Source organism: Crocodylus porosus, unplaced genomic scaffold (assembly GCF_001723895.1).
Source record: "Crocodylus porosus isolate Cpor-Errol unplaced genomic scaffold, CroPor_comp1, whole genome shotgun sequence".
NCBI lineage: Eukaryota > Metazoa > Chordata > Crocodylia > Crocodylidae > Crocodylus > Crocodylus porosus.
In genome coordinates, this window is record NW_017728906.1 from 85,545,992 (window position 1) to 85,569,950 (window position 23,959).

The 23,959-nt window shown below is 44.3% G+C and overlaps 1 protein-coding gene across 1 annotated transcript in view; it reads right to left on the reverse strand.

Moving 5' to 3' along the window:
* AFF3 (AF4/FMR2 family member 3) overlaps positions 1-23,953 on the reverse strand; it is a 590,786-nt gene extending 566,833 nt beyond the window's left edge. The window contains exon 1 of the mRNA XM_019529497.1: positions 23,892-23,953. Coding sequence (XP_019385042.1) covers positions 23,892-23,944 — 53 coding nt within the window. The 5' untranslated portion in view covers positions 23,945-23,953. The remainder of the gene's footprint in view (positions 1-23,891) is intronic.
* Between the last annotated feature and the right edge of the window lie 6 nt (positions 23,954-23,959).

Genomic DNA, 23,959 nt, shown 5'->3' on the forward strand with positions numbered 1-23,959 from the left:
TTTGCTGAGCATGTCCAGGTCAGCCTGGATCACCCACCTATCTTCTGGCGTGGATGCTTTGCCCCAAAGTTTGGTGTCATCGGTGAACTTGGCCTTCTATTTTGTAATAGAGGACTGCAGTGATGAGGAAGAACATCAACCCCTTCCTTCCTGTACAGTATTTTGTCCATTTAAAAGTTATTTTTAATTAAAAAATATACTGACCTAAGACTCAAGATCTTTTATGTCATGCAACATAAAATGATTTACAGGCTTGCATATTGAGCAACCTTGGAAATTTCACTTGGATATTAGATAGGGGTGTGCAGATTCAGCCTGAATCAGGGACAGTGATTTGATTCGTTGATTCGGATCAGTGTCCCCAGTTCAATTTGGCCAAACCCAAATCTGAAGATTCAATGCCAATTCAGAGAATCAGCAATTTGGACATAGACACAGCTTTAAAAGTTTTTTCTACATACCTCGAGGTACCAGAGCAGCTTGTGAATGCTGCAATGCTGGGACACATGGAGTATCACACAGGAGTGTGGGAGGGGCCTTCCACATGCTCAGCAGTGAACCTGGAAGTTGACCGGAAGTACTTCTGGTCCACTTCTAGGTCCACCAGGGAGCACACTGGGGGGCCCCCCAGCACCCCACCCAGCTCAGTGACTGGCCATCGGGGGACCCCAGGTGCCCCCCCCAGACCCAGAAGGCACCAGTCACCGAGCCGGGAGGGGCTCGCATGCTCCCCAGTGGAGACAGAAGTGGACTGGAAGTGCTTCTGGTCCACTTCTAGACCTGTTTCTGGTGCGCTGGGGAGCCCCTCACACTTCTGTGGGACACTCCATGTGCCCCAGCATTGCAGTACTCACTAGCCACGCTGGTACCTAGAGGTATATGAAAAAACATTTAAAGCTGTATCTATGTCCAAATTGCTGAATCTTTCCAAATCTCTCTGAATTGATTCGGAGGATTCTGAGTCAGTTCAGAGAGATTATAGGGTCCTCTAATTTGATTTGGATTCAGAGATTCGGCCACCGAATTGGGCCAAATCTCCGGTGAATTGAATCAGGGACCGAAACTTTGCGCAGCCCTAATATTAGAAAAAGCCTTCTAAGTATGAGGGTGGTTAAGCACTGGAAAAGATTACTGAGAGAAGTTGTGAACTCTCCACCACTACAAGTATTCAGACAAACATTTTAGGTTAGACAGACACTTACCTATGATCATTTAGAGGAGGATGATCCTGTCTTGAGCAAGGTGCTGGACCAGATAACCTCCTGTAGTCCATTTCAGTCCTATTTTCCTATGAAGAATTGATTTTTTTTTTTAAAGTTAGGCATCCTAACTTGGATGAAGGGGGAGGGGTGCCACATCAACCTCCAGAATCCTAACCTTCCCTGTTCCTACTGCCCCTCCCACCTCCGGGGAGACTGTCTGTGTCTTGAGTCAGCAATCCCCTTCCTCTAACAGCTGAAGGGCCAGGAAAGCCCAGTCAGTCTCCAGGCCCAGGGGCTGTGCAGCTGTCAGCCCTGAGCTGGCAAGGGAAAGTGGCCCACCAGCACTAGACTCCCAGTGACCAGATCTCACTCCCACAGCCCTCTCTCCACAGACACCACCCCACAGTTTCTGGATCTCCCTCATCCACCGCCACCACTAGGACACTTCCTACCCCTGCCACTTCCCACCCCAGAGCTCTCAGTCTGTCCTCCCCACTTCCCACACTGACACTAGTGGGCTTGTCCCCAACATAGCCCCCACTAGGCAAGAGCTCCTTGACCCACCTTCCCCAACTCAGACACTGACCCTCCTGACCATACCCCCACCATTCCCAATCCCTACTCCCATGCCCCATCCATGACCCCCACCTGAAAGACCAGTCCCTGCCTGTGGCAGGGAGGGTAATGGGACAGTAGGTAAGCTCTATTCCCAGCAGGACCATGCTATTTCGGGGCAGGACCACCTTGTCCTGCAGCCCCATGTGTAGGGTTATAGGCATTAGCTTAGAAGTGCCATTGGAGATAGACTCTAGGGCTGTACGAAACAGCACCATTCTGTTTCAACTTGCATTTTGAGGTTTTGACGGAACAGTGTTTTGTTTCGAATTCTGTTTTGATTTGAAACCGCTGTTCCATTTTGTTTCATCGACAAACAATAGCCCATAGGCTATAATGAGGAAGCTCAAAACAGCCTCTCTCATCTGGCAGGCAGATCGGGGTTCACAACCATGGGTGGGATGTGGGGGCTGTGCCAATCCTCCTGGGGTTGTGAGCCCCCGATCTGCCTACCAGATGAGGGAGGGAAGCCAGGTTCTGCTGCCTGGGATGGGCGAGCCAGGGAAGGGAACTGAGCCCAATCACTCAGTTCCCCTCCCCAGTGCTGCAATCAATTGGGCTGGGGAAGGCAATGAAGCCCAATCGCTCAGTTTCCCTCCCCAGCACTATGTTTGGGCTGGAGAAGGCAACTCAGCTGAGCTGAGCTGAGTTCCCCTCCCCAGCACTATGATGGGGCTGGGGAAGGGAACTGAGCCCAGCTGAGCTGAGTTTCCCTCCCCAGTGCTACAATTGAACTGGGGAGGGGAACTCAGCTCAGCTGGGTTGAGTTGCTTTCCCCAGCCCAATTGTGGCACTGGAGAGAGGAACTTAGCTCAGCTGGGCTGAGTTGCCTTCCACAGCCCAATCATAGGGCCGGGGAGGGGAACTGAGTGATTGGGCTCAGTTCCCTTCCCCTGCGTGTGATCAGCTTCCTGCAGCCCAGCCACAGGAGGCAGGAAGAGCCAAGACTGTACTCCATGCCTAGCTGAGCCACATGGGGCTATGGAGCCACTGGGAATGCAGCCCTGATTCTTCCCTGTCTCCCACCACCTGGCTGCTTCAAAACTGAAACCATTTTGAAATGTTTTGACTAGCCTCATTTTGTTTCAAGGCTGTTTCGAAGCCCTTCATTTCATTTTAATTTTGCTATTTTGCACTCAAAATGAGTCAAAACAGGGTTGAAATGAAACAGCTGGTGAAATTTCACATGGCACTATTAGACTCCCACCTGCCATGTGGCACTTCAGAGCACTCAGAGCCTAGCACTTGCTGCACCATGTGCAGGGCTGTGCGTGCTGGTTCTGAAAATGCCATACAGGATGGAGGGAGCACTTACCCGCACAAGTCTCTTCAAAGCCTGTACCTGCAGCCCCACTGAGGCTGCAGATACAGGGCTCAGAAAAGCCATTTGGTGTGACACTTCAGAGCCTATGGGCAGGGCTGTGGGTGCTGGCTTCAAGTGCTGCATGAGGGGTGCATCAGCCCCACACAGCACTTCAGTGCCCTATGCCTGCTGTGGAGATGCACATGCCACTTGAAATACCACAGGGATGGGGGGAAGCTGGGACTCTGGCTGCAATGGGGAGCCTTTCCCCACATGCTGCTGGGGCTCTGGTTGCAGCCAGAGCCCAGGGCTCTCAAATGTCATGAGCGGGAGAACTCCTCCCCCTGCAGCACTTCAAAGATCACTGCTTGCAGACACAGTCAAAGTCCTACCCTCTGCCCACCTCAGCTAGAGCTCTAGCTTCAGAAACACCAGATCCACTCTGGGTCTGCTGCCTAACAGCCTGACATCTGTGAAAGGGGGCGGAAGTGTTTTGTGAAGGTGCACCAGCCAATCAGCCCTGATTTGTGGCCTGGACCTTGGTCACCTGTTTCCAGACAAACAGGGGAGCCTGAAAAACATGCAAGGATGCATGCTCTAGGTCTTCCTGGTAGGGTGCTTTCAGTATGACAGGCTCACTGCAGCGCAGGCAGAAACCCCTTTGAATGCTTATCCAGCTTTCATCTAGCTGGGTTTTTGGTTGTAGCCATATTGGTCTAAGAACTTTTTTCCAGCTACTCAGCTGGTCTAATAAAAGATATCACATCTACCCAAAGAACCTTGCCTGCCTATGCCCAGCTTTCAACCAGTTGAGTTTTAAATGACCTAAACTAAATTCCTAAACTTCAGCTGATTAATTTGAATGCTTGCATACACTCCAACTTTAAGAACTGCTAATACAGGATGCTTTTAGGTGGGATACCTTCTTAACTTCTGCTGTCCATATAAATAATTAAACATTCACTGTATAAGGGACTAGAAAGCTGTTCTCTGGTCTCCTCATTAAGCGACTTTATCACCAGAGTGGGAAGTCATTCTTCTTCTCAGTCTCAATAAGTCTTTACAAGTTGAATGGCTCTCAAAGAAGGGATCAAGAACACTCCATACTAGAATAACTGACAGCCTGGTTTCAGATCCCTGCCCTGAGCCAGGCAAAGACTGCATTTGAATCTGAAAAAACTTCAGAGAATATTTTTAAAAAATGCCTAAGTAGCAAAGAGGATGTCTTCACTGTATTCCCCAGGAATTCATTTAAATTACTCCTCTTGAGTCACCCTACCTTGAGTGAAAGTGGACATGCTACAAAACAATTCTCAAGTCATACTAAAATGTATGTAGCACTCAGACTCTTTTCAATACTCTCCATGGCTCCCAGCACTGTAGTAAACTGAGATAAATATATGATTTTTTTCACAGTGTGTCTGTGAAAGAATCTGTGATCACTCAATGACTCTGGTCAGGGCTGACCTCACATTCTCCTCTCAACTATTCTAAAAAGAAACCTTTGCACTAGGAAAACTCAAAGCTAAATACAGGAATGTTCAGACCTACAATATTTTTATTAGATAAACTCCAGTTTACAATGGTTGACTGCATGCAATTAACCCCAGAATTAAGTTTTTTGGGATAGATGATATGCTTTTTTCATATACATTCTATAGCAGCTGACACAATGGAGACCAATTAATGTAAACCTGTCCCATCCCAAATTCTGTTGCAAAGACCATTTTTCTAGCCAGCTGCTTTGACCATGTCACCCCTCTATTTCTCTGTATTGGCCAGCACCATACGTAGACTCCTGGTGGCCCTGGGCAAATGTTGAGTATTGGGCCCCCCTTTGGCACAGATAATGATGATAATAATTTTTCAAAAACCTTTTCAGGCCCCCTTTCTGTTTCAGCCCTGGGCTGCTGCCTGGTTCACCCATGCCTGTGTCCGTCCCTGGTACTGGCTCCAACCTCTTGCTTGCTAAGATACTTGTTTGTACTTTCAAGGTCTTTGGTGGCTTATCTTCTACCCCACTTATCATCTCTCAATAATTATGAGATTAGTTCCCACCTCTGATTGGCCCATGACACTAACCTCCATCATCTACTTGTTACATTTTCAAGCAAGTAGGTTCAAGCCTTGTCCCATACTGTTCTTCATGCTTGCAGGACAGGGGGAGCTCTATGTAAATATCCACAAAGCCACTTCATTGTTATTCTTGAAATTCCACTTTAAAGCTCTTCTTCATTAGGATGTAGACGTAAACACCTGACAACAGTCAGTGAGTCAGTGTCCTAAGCCTAATGGGCAACACTTTTCCTTGTACCCACCCTTCTCTCTATATCCATCAATTGTTTCTTGTGTTGTATAGAGACTGCAGAGTCTTTGGAGGGGAGATGATATTCCTGTTCTGTTTCTGTACTGTGTCTAGCTCACTAGGCTCATGGCTCTATTATTAGAACTCCTTGGTGCCACTATAACAAGAACAAGGCTAGCAGATCCAGAAACACAACTGCTATGCTAATGCTATGCATCTAGGCTAGTTAACAGACATTCAACAAGCTCAAGGCAGAATCAATCCAAGTTATATGGTTTTCTGGAAGCGGCATAGTTTAGATTGGCAGTGAACAGAACACACATTTACCCTTTGGTGGAGGGGAGATGGGGTTGGGGGGAACCTTAGACCTGGTTCCACCAAATTTTAAACCAGTCTGTGTCAAACTTCTGTTCTGTTACAGGTATAGACCAATTTTGTGCATTGAACTTCTGATCTGTTATGAATATAGACTGGATTCCGATTACTTATAGCAGTAAAAGTGTAATGTCTGTAGTCTGTACCTGGCCTTAAAGATTCAAGCACTACAGACTTTAAGTGAAATCCTGTCTCCAGCAAAATTACTTCCTGAGATCTGTCTTTATGTCAGCATGGTTTATATATACATTATCTTTCAGATTTAATTGCAACTCATTTTCCCATTTGGCTATTTTTCTCCTTTCTTCAAACTCACATGACTATTTTTATTCCTTTTTTTTGCCCAACAGTCACATTGCTGTATATTGCCGAACTTACTTTTCTAGTTACTTTGACAAACTAGACATCTTGCATCCATTACACATCTTGTTCAATTTATGCCTCTGGATAAAAAGAATTTAAAAGCCTTAAGGCTACAGATGGCTTCCTGCTGAGAGGCTAAGTCCAGCTCAGAGTTTTCAGGACTTCAATGAAATCATTTTTGGAGTCACCTTTCTCTCAGGCTTTTCCTTCAACCCATTTTCTCTCCCCCTCAAATTTCAATATTTCCCATCACTTTATAGTACTGACTAAGCCTATATACTCTGCTCTCTCCCTCTCCTTATGATTGGTATGAAAAGCAGACCTTACTTTCTATCTCTCCCCCCATAATGTGGTCTGGAGGAAGGTCAAGGCCTGGCAGTTATACCAATATAGAGCACACTCTCCTGAAGACAAAGTACAGTTAAGAAAGTAAAAATCAATACACTGACAAAAAAGAGCCCACTGACCCATAATAAATTCAGAACTGTCCTGAAAACTTGGGGACCTCTAAAAAATGGTGATGGCCTCAGCATCTGGCAAGCTGTTCATTTCTAATTGGTACCTAAAGATATTTCATTCTGCTTAATGGCTATTGGAGAGATTGATCACCATATTCTTGGTGCCTATCCAAAAATGGTACATAAAATCTTTTCATCTTGCTAAGGCAGCAAAACATGTCTAACCATCAGTTATGTTAAGGTGGTTGTTATTAATTTGAATATTGCATAGAGAGGAAAGAACAGAAGTACCATATTATGAGATATGTTAAGACTACCAAAGAATTGAAGTGAAGCTGTTGTGCTATGAATCACTGTTTTATTGTTTAGCAGTCAACTTTTGATGTAACTCATGTAATAAAGAATGGGCTAATTCCTCTAACCTAGTCTTTATTCCAGCAAAATTCCCTCCCTCTCTTATTCCCTCACTGACTTCAAATTTCAGTACTGCAAGAGTAAGGTCTTGACCTACTTGTTTTTAAATGTCCTTCTGAGTGGTAAAATGCTTTTTTGTATCTTCAATCAAAGAGTTTCTTTAAGAGAATTTTGAAAAGAAAACTTAAAGAGTTTTTGATTTAATATCAGTACCATTTACTCTTTTTCCAAACTGTTGTGTAAAAAGTTCTTGTGTACTTTCTCTCTTGTTAACATTTTTTAAATAATTTGTACCTCAGTGCACAGTTTTGGTCATCTCTCCCCCTACTCAACACATTTTCATTTCCTTTGTCATAAACTTTTTCCAACGAAGTGTACTACCTATTGATTTATTACCAAAACAAAGGATTTATCACTGAAAATATTTCTTTAAAAAAAAAGGAATTGTACTCCAAAAAGTGGGAAGCATGGTACATGATATTACACCATCAGGCATATGAACAATATCAGATGAACAAACTATAAACTCTATATTTCTGTATGTATCATGGGTAGAAAAAAAAGCTTAATCTATATACTGAATCAAACAAGTAATTTTAAGAAATTCCTAAGACCAAGGGCTCAAAACTTAGAAAATGTACTTATGCATAATGTTTTGTATTTTGATCAGGATTGTTCAGGCCTCAGACTAACCCATAATTCTTTCCTGATAAAAAAGCATGCACTTCCATCTGGAATTTGATACAATAAATCTGAATACTTTGAGAAGGCATACAAAACATTGGTTGGCCATAATTTTTTTGTTTTTAAATAAAATAAATTATGAAACAGCTTCTATAGTCTAAATCAGCAGTGCTCAACCTGTGGCCCACAGGCTGAATCCGGACTGTGCGGCCATGTCATCTGGCTCATGGGCTCCACACAGGTCTGGAAACATAACACTACAACTGCTTCCCCACCGCTAATTATTCCCAGAGCCACAGCATTAATGCTGCCATTCCCCTCTCCTGCCTCCCCCACCAAATTTCTTCACCCATGGGGAGCTCTGAAACCAGGATAACATGGACCCATGTGCTGGGTCTGTACAGGGTTGGTGTACATGGCTTATTCAGAGTGTGGGACCACTTCATGGACAGATGCAATGTGCAGGGCAGGTCAGGGCCAATACTCAGTGCCAGATCGCCCCCACAGATCAACCTGGGCTAGGGACAGACATTCAAAAAGACCAAGCCTGAATTGATTCAATCTTTGCAGGTTACTCTAACCTGCAGAGTTTCAACCAATTTGCAAGTGGATAGACACTCTCTTTACATTCCAGAAATGCAGGCAGGTGCCTGCAGTGGCTCAGGCCAGAACCCCGGGGGTGCTACAGCAGCCCTCCCTTACCTTGCACAGGGAAGCTGAGCTGAAGCAGGGGGTGTACCCAGGCCCCAGCAAGCCTGAATATGACTGAGGAGGGGTTTAAACCCCCACCTTAGCCTGCAGGGTTCAGAGAGTGAGGGAAGACGGAGCATGACCAGACGCCTGTGGTGAGGGAGAAGGAGGAAGGGGAGAGCTCTGCCCACCGCAGCAGCTCCCTAACAGCCAGGAGCAGTCAGGTCCGCTGCCTCTCTTCCCCCCACCCCCATCTCCCGCTCACCCCACTCCCTGCTGCAGGGTAGGGATGGGGGGCTCTGTGTGGTGCTGGAGGGGGACTTTTCCTCCTCCTCTTCCCCCACCTCACTGCAGGGTGGGGAGGGGGCTTTGTGAGGTGCTGCCCAGCCTGGGTGTGGGGAGCAGCTGGCACTGGGCTGAAGCTGCTGGGGGGTGGCTCTGCCCCCACAGCCCAGGTCAGCCCCACTCAGCCCCAACTGAGGCAGCTGCATGGCTGGGCTGGCCTGCAAAGGCAGGGCCCTCCTCAGCAGCTGCAGCTCAGTGACAGGGAAGCTAGGCCCTGTCAGTGAGAGCAGATGGTCCACCACACACAGGCGGTGGCTGGCTGGGCAGTGGGTTACCCAGGCCACCTCAGAGGCGCTGGCGGGCCTGGAGCGTGGCAGCCACCAACCAGAGGCACTCACTGTGGACCCATGGACCAGGCTGCTCTCCCTGACAGGCCTCAGGCTCCCCGTCACTGAGCTGCAGCCACTGGGAAGGGCCCCACCCCGACGGGCTGACCCAGCCATTTGGCTGCCTCTGTCAGGGATGAGTTGGGCTGGCCTGAGCCACAGGGGCAGGGCCCTCCCCAGCAGCTTCAGCTTGGTTACAACCCCTCCCCATGCCCATGCTGGGCCAGGCCGGGCAGTGCCACACAGAGCCCCTCTCCCCACCCGATGGTGGGGGGAGGAGGAGAAAAAGTCCCTCTCCAGCACTGCACAGAGCCCCCGCTTCCTGCCCTGCAGCAGGGGAGTGGCAGTGGCAGGGGGGCAGACAGAATGGGGTGCTCTGCCCTGGCTGTGGTCCCCTAGTGGGAGGGGGGAATTAGCCCCCTCCCCACCCTGCAACCTTAGCCTTAATAAGGCCACGCCAGAATGGCTGCAGTCCCTGTGAGTTGGACAGGGAAGGGGGGGGGGGGAATAAACCCCCTTGTGGGCACCCTGACAGAGGCTGCTGCCCCTCCCCATCCCCTTGCTGCTCCAGTGATGGAAATGTGGCCAGATGCCATCCTAGAATGGCCCCATCAAGGCAGGGAGGGAGTTAATTCTTCCCTCTGTCCCTTCTGCCCCCAGGCACCGCAGCCAGGGTCTGCCAGCCCCAGCCGCCACCTCCACCACTCACCCGCAGACAGGCAGACTTCGGCTGCAGTTGCAGGGGAGGGGAAAGAGGGAAGAATTAACCTTCTCCCTGCCCACTTTGCCTTTAAGGGGACAATGCCAGGACATGTCTGGCCACATCCCTGCCCCTAGAGAGCAGAGGGTTGGAGCCAGTCCTGCTCTCTGGACCAGAGAGCACAGCCCAGACCAGGGCTACTGAGCATGCTGGGAGGCTGGAGGACTCTGGTTTAACTGAAACCAGAAAGGAGTCTGGGACAGAAGTTCCATAAACCAATCTGACACAAATCAGTTAAGTCTGATACTACATTCAACCAGGTTTATCTTAAACCAGCTTTGGCCATTTTGAAACTGGTATATGTGCACTAAACATATGCTCTGATACAGGTTTAAACCAGTTTCTGATCACTTAAACCAGTTTATGTGTAACTTCTGTCCCTAGCCCTGGTGCTGACCCCACAAAAAGATTATGCACTACTGGTCTAAATGACTTATTCGTCTTTTCAGTGATAATGAACGTAAATGCTTTCATAGCACATTAAAAGAAAGATACAGGCAAAAAAGTAGAATGGCTGTAAGGAAGGAAGTCATGCAGAAGTATCTATGATTGGTATTTCAAGAAAGTAAATAATTAATAGCTCCAAGGAAGCATATTAGAGATTCTTCTTTCTATTACGCAGTTACCATAAGCACTAAACTCATGCCTTAAATCTCAACTATTATATTATATAGAATATTGCATAGGTTTTATCTTTAAAAATGATCACTGTATTTAACTGAAAATAACACTCTATTTTCACCACATTGTAGAAGCAGAAACAGCTTCTCAGTCATTTAGGCAAAATAACTGAGCAATGGGAGTTAGAAAAAGCTTCCAAAGCATCAAAAGATCTACAGTCAAGGCCATTAAAGAACAGCTAATCTGTTCTAGTTCTAATTCACTTCTAATGGGTTTCCTTAAATGTACTTTACATCAGCTGTAATTAGTTCAAAATATTGCAACTTATATCCTTGTAAGAACTCAGAAATGTGATTGCATTTTCACCTATCAAGTTTATATTTTATGCTAGCTTGATATCAGATTTAAATTCCGTTAAGCTGGGAACTCATCATTTAGAAACAACTGAAAAAGAAACAGACATGTGTGCTATCAGTCACAAGAAGACTATAAGCTAGCAATGCGATGCAGCCATGAAAAAGGCAAATGCCATCCTAGGATATAGAAGGGGAGGTACTTTCAGTAGAAGTGGAGAAATATTAACACCATTGTACAGAGTCCTGGTTCAGCCTCATTTGGAATACTGTTTACAGTACTGATCACCCATCCTCAAGAAAGAGGAATAAAAACTGGAAAGTGTACAGAGACTGGCTTTTCCATCCCTGGGTCATCCAAATAGCTTGTCAAACAAAGGAAGACTGAGAGCATATCTATACCATATCCCTGGCATATCCAGTGTGGGGATGATCTCAAATAGTCCCTACCAAGTCACTCAAGGTCACACTCCCAGTATGCTCAGTCAGGGAGTCATCTCTGCAGCAGCCTCACCATATGTCTGGGTGTGGCTCATGTGAACAGAAGCAGGTAAGTGGACTGTACTTGAGAGCATGAGCTACAGACCATATTAGGGATGCTATGCAGACATGTTCTATAAGCATACATTTATCTTACCTAGGAAAACAAAGTCTGAGAAGGGATATAATTGTCCTCTCTGTATATAACTCAGGCTATAGACAGACATCACCAAATGTATTGGCTGTGATGGAATGCATGTCAGCACAGCTGATCTGCTTCATTGAACAAAACAGACATTGCCTGTTGTCCCAGTCCTGCAGGATAACACTCAGGGCATACTTCTGCAAACAGGGAAGCCCCAGGACTGCCCTATTTGCACAGCCCCCGAAGTCAGAGCCTTGGGATGTACCTCTGTAAGTGGGGAAGCCCAGGGTCCCCTACTTGCAGAGACATGCCTGGGGATTCTGATGCACAGTGTACCTCTGTAAACACAGAAGCCCAGGCAGGCAGTCCTAGGGCCTCAGGGGCTCAATCCTGCATGCCCCAGAAATTTGCTGCAGGGGTTGGTTGCATTCTCCCACCTGAACAAAAACAAATATTCGCCACAAAATAACGGTACAAATCAATACCATCTTTTGTCACGGCCTCAAATTTGGGCATATATGGCATCACAAAGGGCACATCTATTTGCTTTCACTTTGTGCCATCATAAACATTTTTATGGCGGCACAATGGCAACATGTTTGTGGCCCTAAAATAAGTATGAAGGGAGAAAAAAATACTGTTTAAGCCAAAGGCCATTGCTGAACAAGAACAAATGAACATGAAATGGCTATGGGCAAATTTAGGCTGGAAATCAGAAAAAAGTTTCTAAATTTCAGAACAGTTTGGATCACAAACTGTCTTCTAATTACTTTTAAGATAGCACTTGATCAGTTCATGAAAGGGATTTTATCATTTGGTTTTCCACAATAGCAGGAGACTGGATTCAATGATTCTTCAAGGTTCCTTTCAATACAATATTCTTATATTTCTTATTGTTACCCTGTTGGCTGTTTCAATATAAACTTGAATTAAAGAAGAAAGTAGCAAGCACTGATTTTTGTATAGTGAACACAGTACCAGGAAAACTGACTTACATGAAAGCAACCAAGGGCAGATGAGCTTAAACATTTAAACTTCTTGTCTGAATTTTCCAACACATATTTTCCTTTGACAGGCTTACATGCTTTAGAACATATGTTTTTCAAAATCTCAAAGCATGTGTATAATATTTAAATTTTTAGAAAACAATTGTGAAATGGACAGTTAGCTGAATTGACTCAGTATCAGCTAAACAACTTGAACTCTTCAGCTCCTTAAGAGACACATAAAACAAAAAACCCTTCACCTGTCCCTATCTCACCGCCATAGGCAAAAGCCCTTGTAAATAGATGAGCCCTTCAGCATGGCCTGAAGGTTATGCTTCATTCACAGTGTGGCAGGGCACTAGGTGTGCCTGCCACTTTAAGGCCCTGGAGCTGGCAGCCTCCAGATGCCTAATGAGGGCAGCCTTTTTAGGCTCAGGGCTGCCTATATAAGCAAGGCAGTTTGGCTGCCTGGAGGAAGGTTACTGAGTTGCATCTGGAGGTAAGGGAGGAGCTGTAGGGGATGGTAGGAGGTTTCTGGTCCTGGGTATAACCAGAAACTGAACCCTGCTGGGAGTGGGTGGCCTGGTGGGGCTCCCAGTGGTGTGGGAGCCCCCAGGAAGTGCCAGGCCAGTGATTACCCTGGTGAAAGGCAGGCTGGGGTGCCTTAACCCCTAGCCCTCACCTTTGGGTGGGTTGTGTACACCAGAGGTAGTTGTGGGGGTGCAAGCCCTGAGAAGGAGAGTTGGAGGCCACGTGTGGCCAAGGCTGCCTGAGCCCTGTGGGGGTTCAAGACCCTGAGGAAGAGAGTTGGGGCCAGGCATGACTATGGCCACCTGAGCCATAGTGGAGGGAAGCCCTGAGACCCTGAGTAAAGGGGGCATTATGAGCAGTGTGGAGCCCCCAGTGTGTGAGGGGGGAGGGGCAGCATGTGGAGCCCAGTGAAAGGAGAATAGGGGCTCAGCCAGAGAGAGACACCTGAGTCCTGACCCCAGTAAGTCCTCCAATGTGGGGAGGCAGAGTTTGGGTCAAATGTAACACCAGTAGTAGTACCACAACCTGCTGCCCAGTGGGGGAGCGAGAGTCCCTTGTGAGACCCTGAGGCACTAGTCATGGTGTGAGGTACCCCAGCTCCCCACGTCTGTAAAGGAGGACCCAGAGAGGGGGACCCTGGGAAAAGAGTACAGGTCATACAGCGAGGCCTGCCAGAGCTTCCCCTGACTGGCCCAGGTGGGGGCCAGGACCAGGAGGGTCAGAAGGGCAAGGAGGCCCACTGAGAGGGATGTCCAAGAGCCAGGGGCCTAGGGTCCCGACTGGCCTGGAGGTGGGCTGGGGCTAGTATGAGACGAAGGTCCCAGTGAGAGGACCACACCCGAAGGGGAACTGGTGGCAGGGAGATATGTAGCCCAGTATGATGGTGGCAGTGTCCATCTGAAGGGAGGAACTCAGGTGGGGGTTCTACAACAAGATTCTGGGCCCCATTGTGGGGGACTGGTGCATTTGAAAACATCATGATGTCATCAGCGAGACTTGGGCTGTGGTGTAGGGGAGGAATGGAGCTGCAGACAGAGCCCCTTAGCAGCAGGGCAGTAAATGGGCAGCCTCCTGCCTAATTACATCTATTAATTAACCAGTTAAGACCAAGGCGTGGTGGGAGAGAAGGTGGGCGGTTTGCCCAAGAACAGGTGGGCGGGCCACGTGGAGATCCACCCCAGTAGGCCCCCTGTTACATGCAGAACAAGCAAGGTGAGTTTCAGAATTGAATACACATCACTGAAAATAATATGCCTGGAGTCCCAACCCATTTAGAACTTAGACTTCTGTGGCACTAAAGCCAATAATACTTTTAACTCACGGAACAAAGCACATGAAGGCATCTCTGTGACCACTCAGGCACAGCTCATAGAGTTTTATAGATGTCAAAATGCTTGCCCTGATTGTATCCAAAAATGAGCCAAAAGCTAACGTAGACTACATACTCTGTGTCATATGCACAAGAAACACCACAAAGTAAGTGGACAGCCAAATCTTGCTCTAGAGAAATTCTTGAACAGTCTTTACAGAATGCCACAAACGGAGCACATTGTAACATTAGCCAAGTCAAGGTGGAAAGAGCTACTTAAGGCCCCTGTATCAGAGGAAAGGCTTCTCTCTCTCTAAACATAAATGAAAAAACAACAACAAACCACACACATTTGGCTATGTTACTATTTTATCATCTAAAAGCAGATGGTGGCCTAACAAGACAGTCTGTGGATTGTTTCACAGGAAGGAAACCACCTTTTCTCAAAGAGACATGTATTAACATCATTGTCTCCTCCACATATTTTTCCTGCCAACAAGCATTGCTTATCTTTTCTAGATGATGCTTCTACCACCCCCCAGATTTAGTTTAAAAAAAGAGCAAAAAAAATTTCACTAACATCGCATGCAAGACATAGCTGAGTATCAGCAGCATGTTGATGGCGCTGCAGTCAAAAATGCCTCACTACCCCCTCACCAGCAACTTCATATATTTACTGACTATGCAGTACCTCACACAAGTGTCAGACAGAAAAAGTCAGGGTCTCTCAGACAAAGGAAAATGGAGCCATTCAAACTAGATCACTCTCTGCTGGGTCTAAAGCCATGATGGCTAAACTCTGTGGTCAACAGTTTGAAAGGTAACTGACAGGTCTAGAAGAATAAGCATTGTCTCAATCCAACACCAGGAAGTAGGCATTGTCTGATGAAACCTGAGCATAGCAGCTTAGTTTAAACCCATGTAAGAAGGATCCAAGAAATGCACCAGATCTATGTAAAGCAAAATTATTTTACCAAAACTTTCTCAACAACTTCTCCCAAGAACGAAAGGATACAAAAAGGATGTGAACAGGAAAGATTTATCATTATTGAGATGGCTTTGTGATTTGAGGATTAACAAATGCATACTTAAGAGATGATGGCACTCGGTATTTTCTATCCATTTGTAGTGTTCCTAGTCCCCAATTATAAATAATATTTTATATAGTCTTGTTATCTAAATTATTCATCTTGGCGATGCATTGCCTATCGTGTCTCATGTGCACCAATCTCTCACAGGTATATTAAATATGACATGAGTGATATGAACCAAATTAGGAGGTCACAGAATAAAGTGATCCAAACAAACTCAATGAAAAAGTTGCACTAGCACTAGTGAACCAGGCAGTCTGAGCTGTATCTAATCTCATTTACTAATTTAATGGTCAACAATTAGTGACAGTTCCATTGACCAGGATGCTAAGGAACAGCATTGAGAACCATTAGATTTCCACAAAATATCAAGTGGTTTTCTCAGATCCAGCCCACTTGTTTTTAATTTATACTTTTACAGTTGAGAGGTAATCACTTGCCCTGAGCACTGTTATTTTTAAAAATGAAAAAAAGCATTCTCTCTTGTCCCTTATGCTGCAGTTGAAATCCTTCCTGAGTTCTGAGACCACCTACTGCTACCTTGGAACGAATTTATTTTTTAAAAGCCAGAAAACATAAGTTTTGGGATAAGTTTAAATTGCATTCCTACTGTCCTAGTCCCCCAGAAACGCACACATTTGAATGTCCAGCCCTTTGGGAACCTGTGCGTAGCTTACAATTTTCCTAAAAGAAAAAAATATAATCAATATTATTTTCAAGCATGTACTACCTTTTCATGTAAGTTAACTAGAAAGTTGACTTTTGAAGGGGTAAGCACAAAATTTAATAGATGAATGTATCCTGTACTTTCTTTTTTAAAACATTTATAGATAAACATGGATTTTCCAATTAAGAAAAATATGTCAATTGCTAACCTAGAAATGTCATTTTTTTTCCCTCTCTGGAGACCTCCTTGTGCACCAGTAAACTTAATTGGTATTTTGCTACTGATTTCAACAGACAGAGCAGTGGATTTGTTGCCTTCTTAGTAATAACACAAAAACAAAGGTCAGACTCCTATTTCATTTTACAAGGCCAAATGGCAGTTACTCAGATGCATAACTGCCACTTTTGCCATTTACACACAGTTTGTGATCCTACTCCACATCCAGTGTGGACATGTAAGCATTCCTGTGGCTACTGAACATGTACACGAGGCTGTGCTCCGGCCAGGCAGGTATGTGGCTTTGTAAATGCATACCTACGTAAAACTCCCAAAATTCTGGCCTGGGGCAAAAACCAGAAGGAGGAGGAGAGCCCTTCCATCTTTTAGCCAAAATAGCTTAGTGGTTGTTAGGGCAGTCACCCACTAACCACAGCACGTGGAATAGAATTGCAAATTGTCTGACAGTGCCAGAAATGTCAGTTATATGGCTGGATAGCTGCCATTTGAATGCATAAAGTGAAATAGGACTCTGCCCAGACTGCTCTGTATGGTCTTGAGTGATCATTTTCTGTGGAAACTTTAATGGAAAAGCTGTTTACAACAAAACAAAAATGTCCATAAAAAGTATTTTCTTTCAGCAGAAATTTTCAACTTTTTATGTTAAACAGAACTCTTAACAATGAGGAAGTGTTCACTCCACCAAACCAAAGAATTTCTATTTGATCCCTGGGGTGCCCCTGGGAGTTGTAACTGTTTTGCTGCATGGTAGAGGTAAAAAAAGGAGGGTCTGTACCTTGGGTGGAAGCAGTGGCAAGGCTAGTGGCAGTGGCTGCAGCAGCCAGGCTGGCTGCTGCTCTTGCACCCCCTCTTAGCCCCCAGGACTAGAGTCCATAGAGTTCACCAACCCATAGTACACTACTGCTGCATGCTCCCATTCTTTGGCATGAGCCACCAAAAGAACTGCAGAGCTTATGAGGTGCCATGGCCAGGAACTACTATAATGCACCACAGTAGCTCAGCAAAAGGAGAAATTAGTGCATCTTGGGAGATACTGTCCACCTGGGAAAGCCAACCCACTAAGAAGAAAAATATATGAGGTACTTGGACTAAAACTCCCATGAGACACCACGTCTGCACTTCTGAATATAAGTTTTTTGTTCAAAACTAGAAGTTCTCAGCTGAACATTTTCACCTTTCAATTTTTCACAAAGCCAAAAAATTCCAACTCGAGAAAAGCATACTATATACAAGGGTGTTTCCAAAACTAATGGTAATGGTGAAATAAAACCATTTTGTATATAATGATAGTTTACTGGACCACATTACTTCTCTACATAGTTGTACACAATGGGAGTGTTCAACAATGCCATAATCAACATTCCCTGCTGCTGTGTAATTTATGCAGACATAAAGAATGAGAAACTATTTTGCCATTTATTTTTGAAACACCTATAGTTAACTAGCTCTCAAAATAAAAGTTTTCTCTGTTTCACACACTGAAAGTTTTGTGTGGATGTACCTCAAACAGTTCACTTGGGTAAAACTGCATCTATGAACTTGCATTTATGGGAGTTTCCAAAATCAGACACTAGAAACCAGGTTATCTTCATTTCTATCACTATTATTTTAGTAACCATACTGCTAATGAAGTTACAATGAGCTGCCTATTTATCTCTGAGTACATGCATATGCGGTGAATGATTCTGTGATTCTCTTTATCCATATTTTGCAGTACATTAAAAGTGATCAGAGATGGAATTTACTGTTCAGAAAAATGAGGCAACAAAAATGTTCTGTAATATGAATTTTGCTGAATATGAAATACTTTGTAACTAAACATTCTCCTTCAAGTGAGAGTCTTACGGAGTGGATATTAAGTCATGTCTTACATATAGTGGATAAGTAGTAAACTACAATAGTGTTGGCTTCTTTTCTGCATTTCCTTCCTTCATGGCCCATTCCTCTCTTCTACTATTTTTCACTAATCTGATACCCCACATAGACTAATAATTTATAGTGAGCTTGCCAAGTGTGCCTTTCACTGTCCCTCCCCTAAATCCTTTCCTGACCACCTAGTGAGCTTTCTGTTAGGTACCCCTAAACTTCTCACAGGAAAGGTATCCACAGCCACATAAGTCCAAGTTGGACAGTGAGCAAAAAAGCCTGAAGAATTGTTATCATTATGCAATAAGCCCCTGGGCTTAAATCATGAAATTGTCCACAGTGGTGAAAACATACTGCACCACTTTCTCCAAGTATCATTTATCAAGCTAAAAAACAAAGTAGGCATGGAAAATGCAATATTTATTCCTTTAAAAATGGAGTTGACCAAGATCCCCGCAAACCCAAGATAATGGGCCAAATCTTCAAGTGGTATAAATTGGCAGAGCTGCACTAAAGAGAGTGGAGCTATCCTCATTTAAGCTAGCTGACAAACAGGCACATTACATCCTGCAAATGAGGATGCACATGACCTCATAGATGTATTTTAAGACATATTTTATGGTTTGTGTTTGTTAAGCATTTTCAGTATCAGAAGCTCTTTTTCCTTATTATTTTTTATTATGCTTAGTACATACAATGTTTTTGGTGCTATTTTTAAAAATGTGCACATCGAACAACAACAAGCTTACAATCTTCTAAAAGACATACATTCAGAAGAAAAAACACACTGCAAAACACAGAGAAAGGTACAGGTTACAGTTATTATTCTTGTTATTGTTCGCTTACAACTTATAATCAATGAAGAAGGAATAAATTTGTATATGGGATTTCAAGATGGAGAGGGTGCTAGCTTTATAAGCTAGGACTGAGAACTGAGCAGAATAGAAATGGAAATAGACAAAGATGGAACTGGAAGAAGGAAAAAAAACAAGACAAGTATGTCTTGCTGGTGGAAATGGAAATAATAAAAAAAGAAAGACAATGTCTAAGACACAGGACGGATCTGAATTGTGTATGGCATTGACAGCTACTGTGAGATGTTTGTTTTATTTTAGGTAGGTGTTAAGTGCTAGTGTTGTTAATGTATCTTTTACCTATACAGGCAGACTATGGTACCAGTCCTATCCAGGGAATAGTTTCTATGGGTGGAATGACCACAGAGAGAAATTCAGTTCAAAGCAAATATCTTACTATTTTGTATTAACTGGGGTACTATTTGTAGTTAACTTTCTAAAGTCTTCTCAGTCTAAAACATTAAAAGGATCCGATTTGCACAAATATAACTTTAGTGACTAAAACCTGGACAGCCTGGGATCAGGATGTTACAAAAGGTTCATTTATAAAACTGCTGGATGTCTACCCACTTTTTGTTAAGAGCAACTTCCAAACAAAACTCTCATTGACTTCAAATGGAACAGGAACAGACCCAAAGATAGCAAATGAGCTAGTAATTCAATACATGGTCTGTATAACACACTGAGCCACCTTACACTGTGGCATTTGATATTGATCTGAACTTGGAAAGTATACAACTATACATTTTTTACAATGCTACTCAACCACTGCAGAATTGAGGATAATCCAAAGCATCCGAAAGAATCAAGTCCAGCACCATGCAAACTGATTATGCACTTTGCTGCTTTCAGCTAAACACCATATTAACAAATGGTGGACTAACAAATGCATCATGCTTGAACAGGCATACACATGATCTCTTTGCATGATACAACAGAGTAAGTAAATGCATTAGCGATCCTGATAATTTTATTTAATGAATGCAACATATTCACATTTTGTAAATATTTAGATCCAGATTCAACTTCACTATGTGAGTAATCCCTGTAGTAAATGACCTTCAAAAAGACACTTTATGTATTTAAAGTAAAGAAACTTAGATATATGCTTAAGTACCCTGATTTGTTACTATAACACCAGGCCTGGCACTTCAACTTAAATTATTTAAACTGATATTCTGCTACCTTGCACCTTGTGAAAAATGTTTATTCCAATGCAAAGTCCATGTAAACCATGACCAAATTGGAATAGCTACATTTTCAGGCTGTGAAGGAACACATAAGCTGAAAGACAGTAGAGAATCTGTCCCCTTGAGTTTGTAGAAATAAAGCTATACATTAAATAAAAGTGAACTAAGATAGAAAGAGAACACATGACATAGGGTTGTGATATAAAGCTGTTACTGCTAGATATTTCAGGGAACTCCATCAGTATTCCCCAGTAGAAGCGTCTTCCTAATATTTCCCAACAAAAATGTCATGAGTAAGTACTTTTATGCCACAAATGTGATTATTTGATCATTTTTGAGTCTTACTTAGCTTTCGCATTTGAAGTATATTAGTTACTCTTTAAAAAAAGATACAATTGGCATCATGGCATGGATGCAACCTGGTAGGAGCTGCAATTTAGTATATAATGAGCTTGTGTAACAGTCTGTAGTTTCCAATTCACTTCACTAGTGAAATATTCTCTTATGATGGCTTCTGGCCTATGATATGGTATAAATATTATATTACATTTTGCAAGCTACAGCATGAATAAAGTAAAAATGCATTCTGTATCATCTGGAGAGTACATTCATTAAAATCAATACATTCAATACAATAGTTACACAACCTTCAGTAAGAACTGATTATCAGGCTACAGTTCATTTGGACATCCTTTTTTATATCATTTTCAGGTTCCAAGAGCATGTTAAATTGGAGTGGGGGAAAGAGAGAGCGAGAGCACAAGCGAGTACATGTGGACTTAATTTAGTGGAGAGAGCGAAACAGCCTGCATGCACACGTGCACTTGAGGGCAGCAAGTTAATATTTACTTACTTCTTTTTTAAGCAAAACAGTCATTGAATGCTACAAAAGGTAGCTTTTCTGTCATTAGTTAAATGTAAAAATTGTCATTCAAAAAAATAAAAAACAAAAATTATTCTTTCTGCATGAAAAATTAAGTCTGTTAAGTATTGCCCTGTGCCTTGAAAGTACTTACTATATAAGGGGTACAATATTTTCATCTTTTGTTGTTCCTTTAAAAGGGTACTGTCGAGGCTTTGGGGCCTCAAATAGATCTACAAGGTTTATTTTGGTTAGTAAAGCACATTCCCCAAGCTAGGATTCCTGCAGTGCATCGGTTCCCAAACTCTGACAGATTGCGAACCACCAATTTAAAATGATACAACCTTAAGTACCACCAGCATTTTTTTCAGTTCAACCTTACGTACCACCGGAACATTTTTGTTATATAAAGTAATTATAATAAATCTGTTAATGCATACCACTGGCAGTACCTGTAATACAGATTGGGAACCGCCACTGTAAATTTCTATGTAGATTTCTAATTCACAGGAAAGGAGGAGGCAACACAGAGGAACATCCACATGATAACAACATACACGCACCTGTGTGCGTGCACACCACACACACACACACACTCTTTCTCTCTCTCTCTCTCTCTCTCTCTCTGAGTTCCTAAACAAGCCCAGGCCCCTTTGCCTGTCATTGCTGGCTTACCCAGTGGAATAATTGTCATTTAAATAATGTTCATTCAATAACTTTCCAGTATATGATATCAGTTACTGCTGTTGTGACTCTTAAATTGATTACTCTGAAATATTTGTTAAAAGAGCTGCTTTCTGTGATAAACTTCCAGCACACAAGCTAAGACTCACCATGCCAAGGCCATTCAGAGACATACTTCTCCACTTTCTTTTGAAAAAATGTAAACATAAAATGATAATGCTTAGGAAACTGCTGTTCTAGTATTGAATTCTGACTATCATATGTGAGAATTTGTGTTAGAAGGCTCAGCTTTCAATTCTGTTTTGAATCCAATGCTGCCAAAGAGTTCAGAAAAGCTAATTTGAGTAAGGAATGCATGCCCATTACTGCCCAAATGTTTACAACACTTCATTTGAAGCCATTCTGGTATATTTCATAAATACATATTCAAACTATTTTTTAAAATCTTATTACACAAATGGACAAGCATTTTTAAATAGTGTTCTTTGTTGGGGAAATTAAAAATGTATTTTTGCATTAATATATCTTCATTGCTTCTACCACATGACTTTCTGAGTAGCTCCAAAATATGTTAAAAAGGCTATGAAAGTAGATCAATAATGCACATTGTTCTAGCAGGGTTTCCAACATTACATTCATACCTTTAGCAATGCTTTAACTATTAAATAAAGTAGCCAGCCTACCAGATGGGCTAACATCTCCACATTTGCCCTAAAAAGCAAGGTTTTCTGAACCTGACCAGAAAGGCACAACTGTGAAGAACAGATCAACAATATATATTTCCCCCTCTTGTTAAACAGAAAATTGTGTGGATTTCAATTTCAAAAGATTTAGCTGGCTGCAGACTTGAAATGAGGGTGGTCATGGTTTGGATCTAAATGAAACATTAGGAGTCTTAGAGAAGTAAGGCTGGAAGGGACTTCCAGAGGTCATCTAGTCCAGCATTTCTCAACCCATGGGTCATGATCCATAAGTGGGTTGCAAGAATATATGAAAGGGTCACAAACAAACTTTAAAAATGGATTCTCCTTTAAAGAAGAAAAACATAGGAAACCATGGCTTTTCCCTTACAGGCTGGGGCCTGGGAGTGGGAGCAGTGGGGCAGGAGTGAGTGAGGGACAATGGGTCAGGACTGGCCATTGATGTTTCCAAATGGGTTCTGGTACAAAAAAGGTTGAGAACCACTGATCTAGTCCAACCTGAGGCAGGATCAGCCCTATCCAAACCATCCCATATTATTGATAATCTAAATTCTACAGAAAACTACAGTCAGCCCTGACACAACACAGACCTACCACCCTTACCTGCCCCAGATGAAGCAGGGGGGCTACAATATCTATCACTGACAGGCGGGCACTACAGTCGCTCCTGCCATGAGCAGCAGTGCTGTGATTAAAAAACAAAACAAAACCAAAAAACTTTTCTGAGGCAGTAACGCATTGTCTGAAATGCACTTCCCATAGAAAAGGCAGCTGAACTGGGATATTCTTCACGCCTGCCTTTAGAGGAGCTAAGGAGAAGCAGGGCAGGCTGTTCATCGTCATCACCATCATCAGTAGCAGGGCTTTGGTAGGAGGAAGCTCGCTAAGGCACTAGCTCCTCCAGGCTGTTTTGTTCCACCTGCCGCGGCTCGGATAACCGGCAGCCCTTGAAGGCTGAGGGACAGCGGAGGAGGGAGGGATCGGGGCCACAAACGCCGAGGACCCCGACTGCAGGCAAAAGAGAAGAGAGAAAGCCCCTGGCGCTGAGCAGGGCTCTGGGGCACGGAGCGCAAGTTGCAGCAGAGCGAGGCGGCGGGATGGGGGGTGGGCGATGGGACCGGCCGGCCAGAAGGATCCCGCTCTGGAATGCAGCGCTCCAGGTTGCAGCGCTCTAGAACGCAGCACCCGGGACCGCGGCCCCAGTGACACCCCCGCTGCGAGGCCCCTGGGGGAGAGGGGGGTCGCAGCATCCCGGGGCGGCCCCTGCTCCGCGGCGCTGCGGGGAGACTCCCCCCCACCCGGCCCAGCCCAGCCCCAGCCGCCCGTGACATTTCTAGAAGCCGCGTCCCTGCCCATCCAGCCCGGGCGGCGCGGCCACGCGGGGCAGCGGCTGCAGCGCGGAGGTCAAGGGCAGGCGCGGAGGGGGAAGGAACGGGGCGGCCGCGGCGCTGCCCGCGAGAGGCGCGGCGCTCACCACAGCGAGTCCAGGTCCCAGTCCTGCAGCAGCGCCAAGTCGAAGCTGTCCATGGTGTCAGCGCCGCC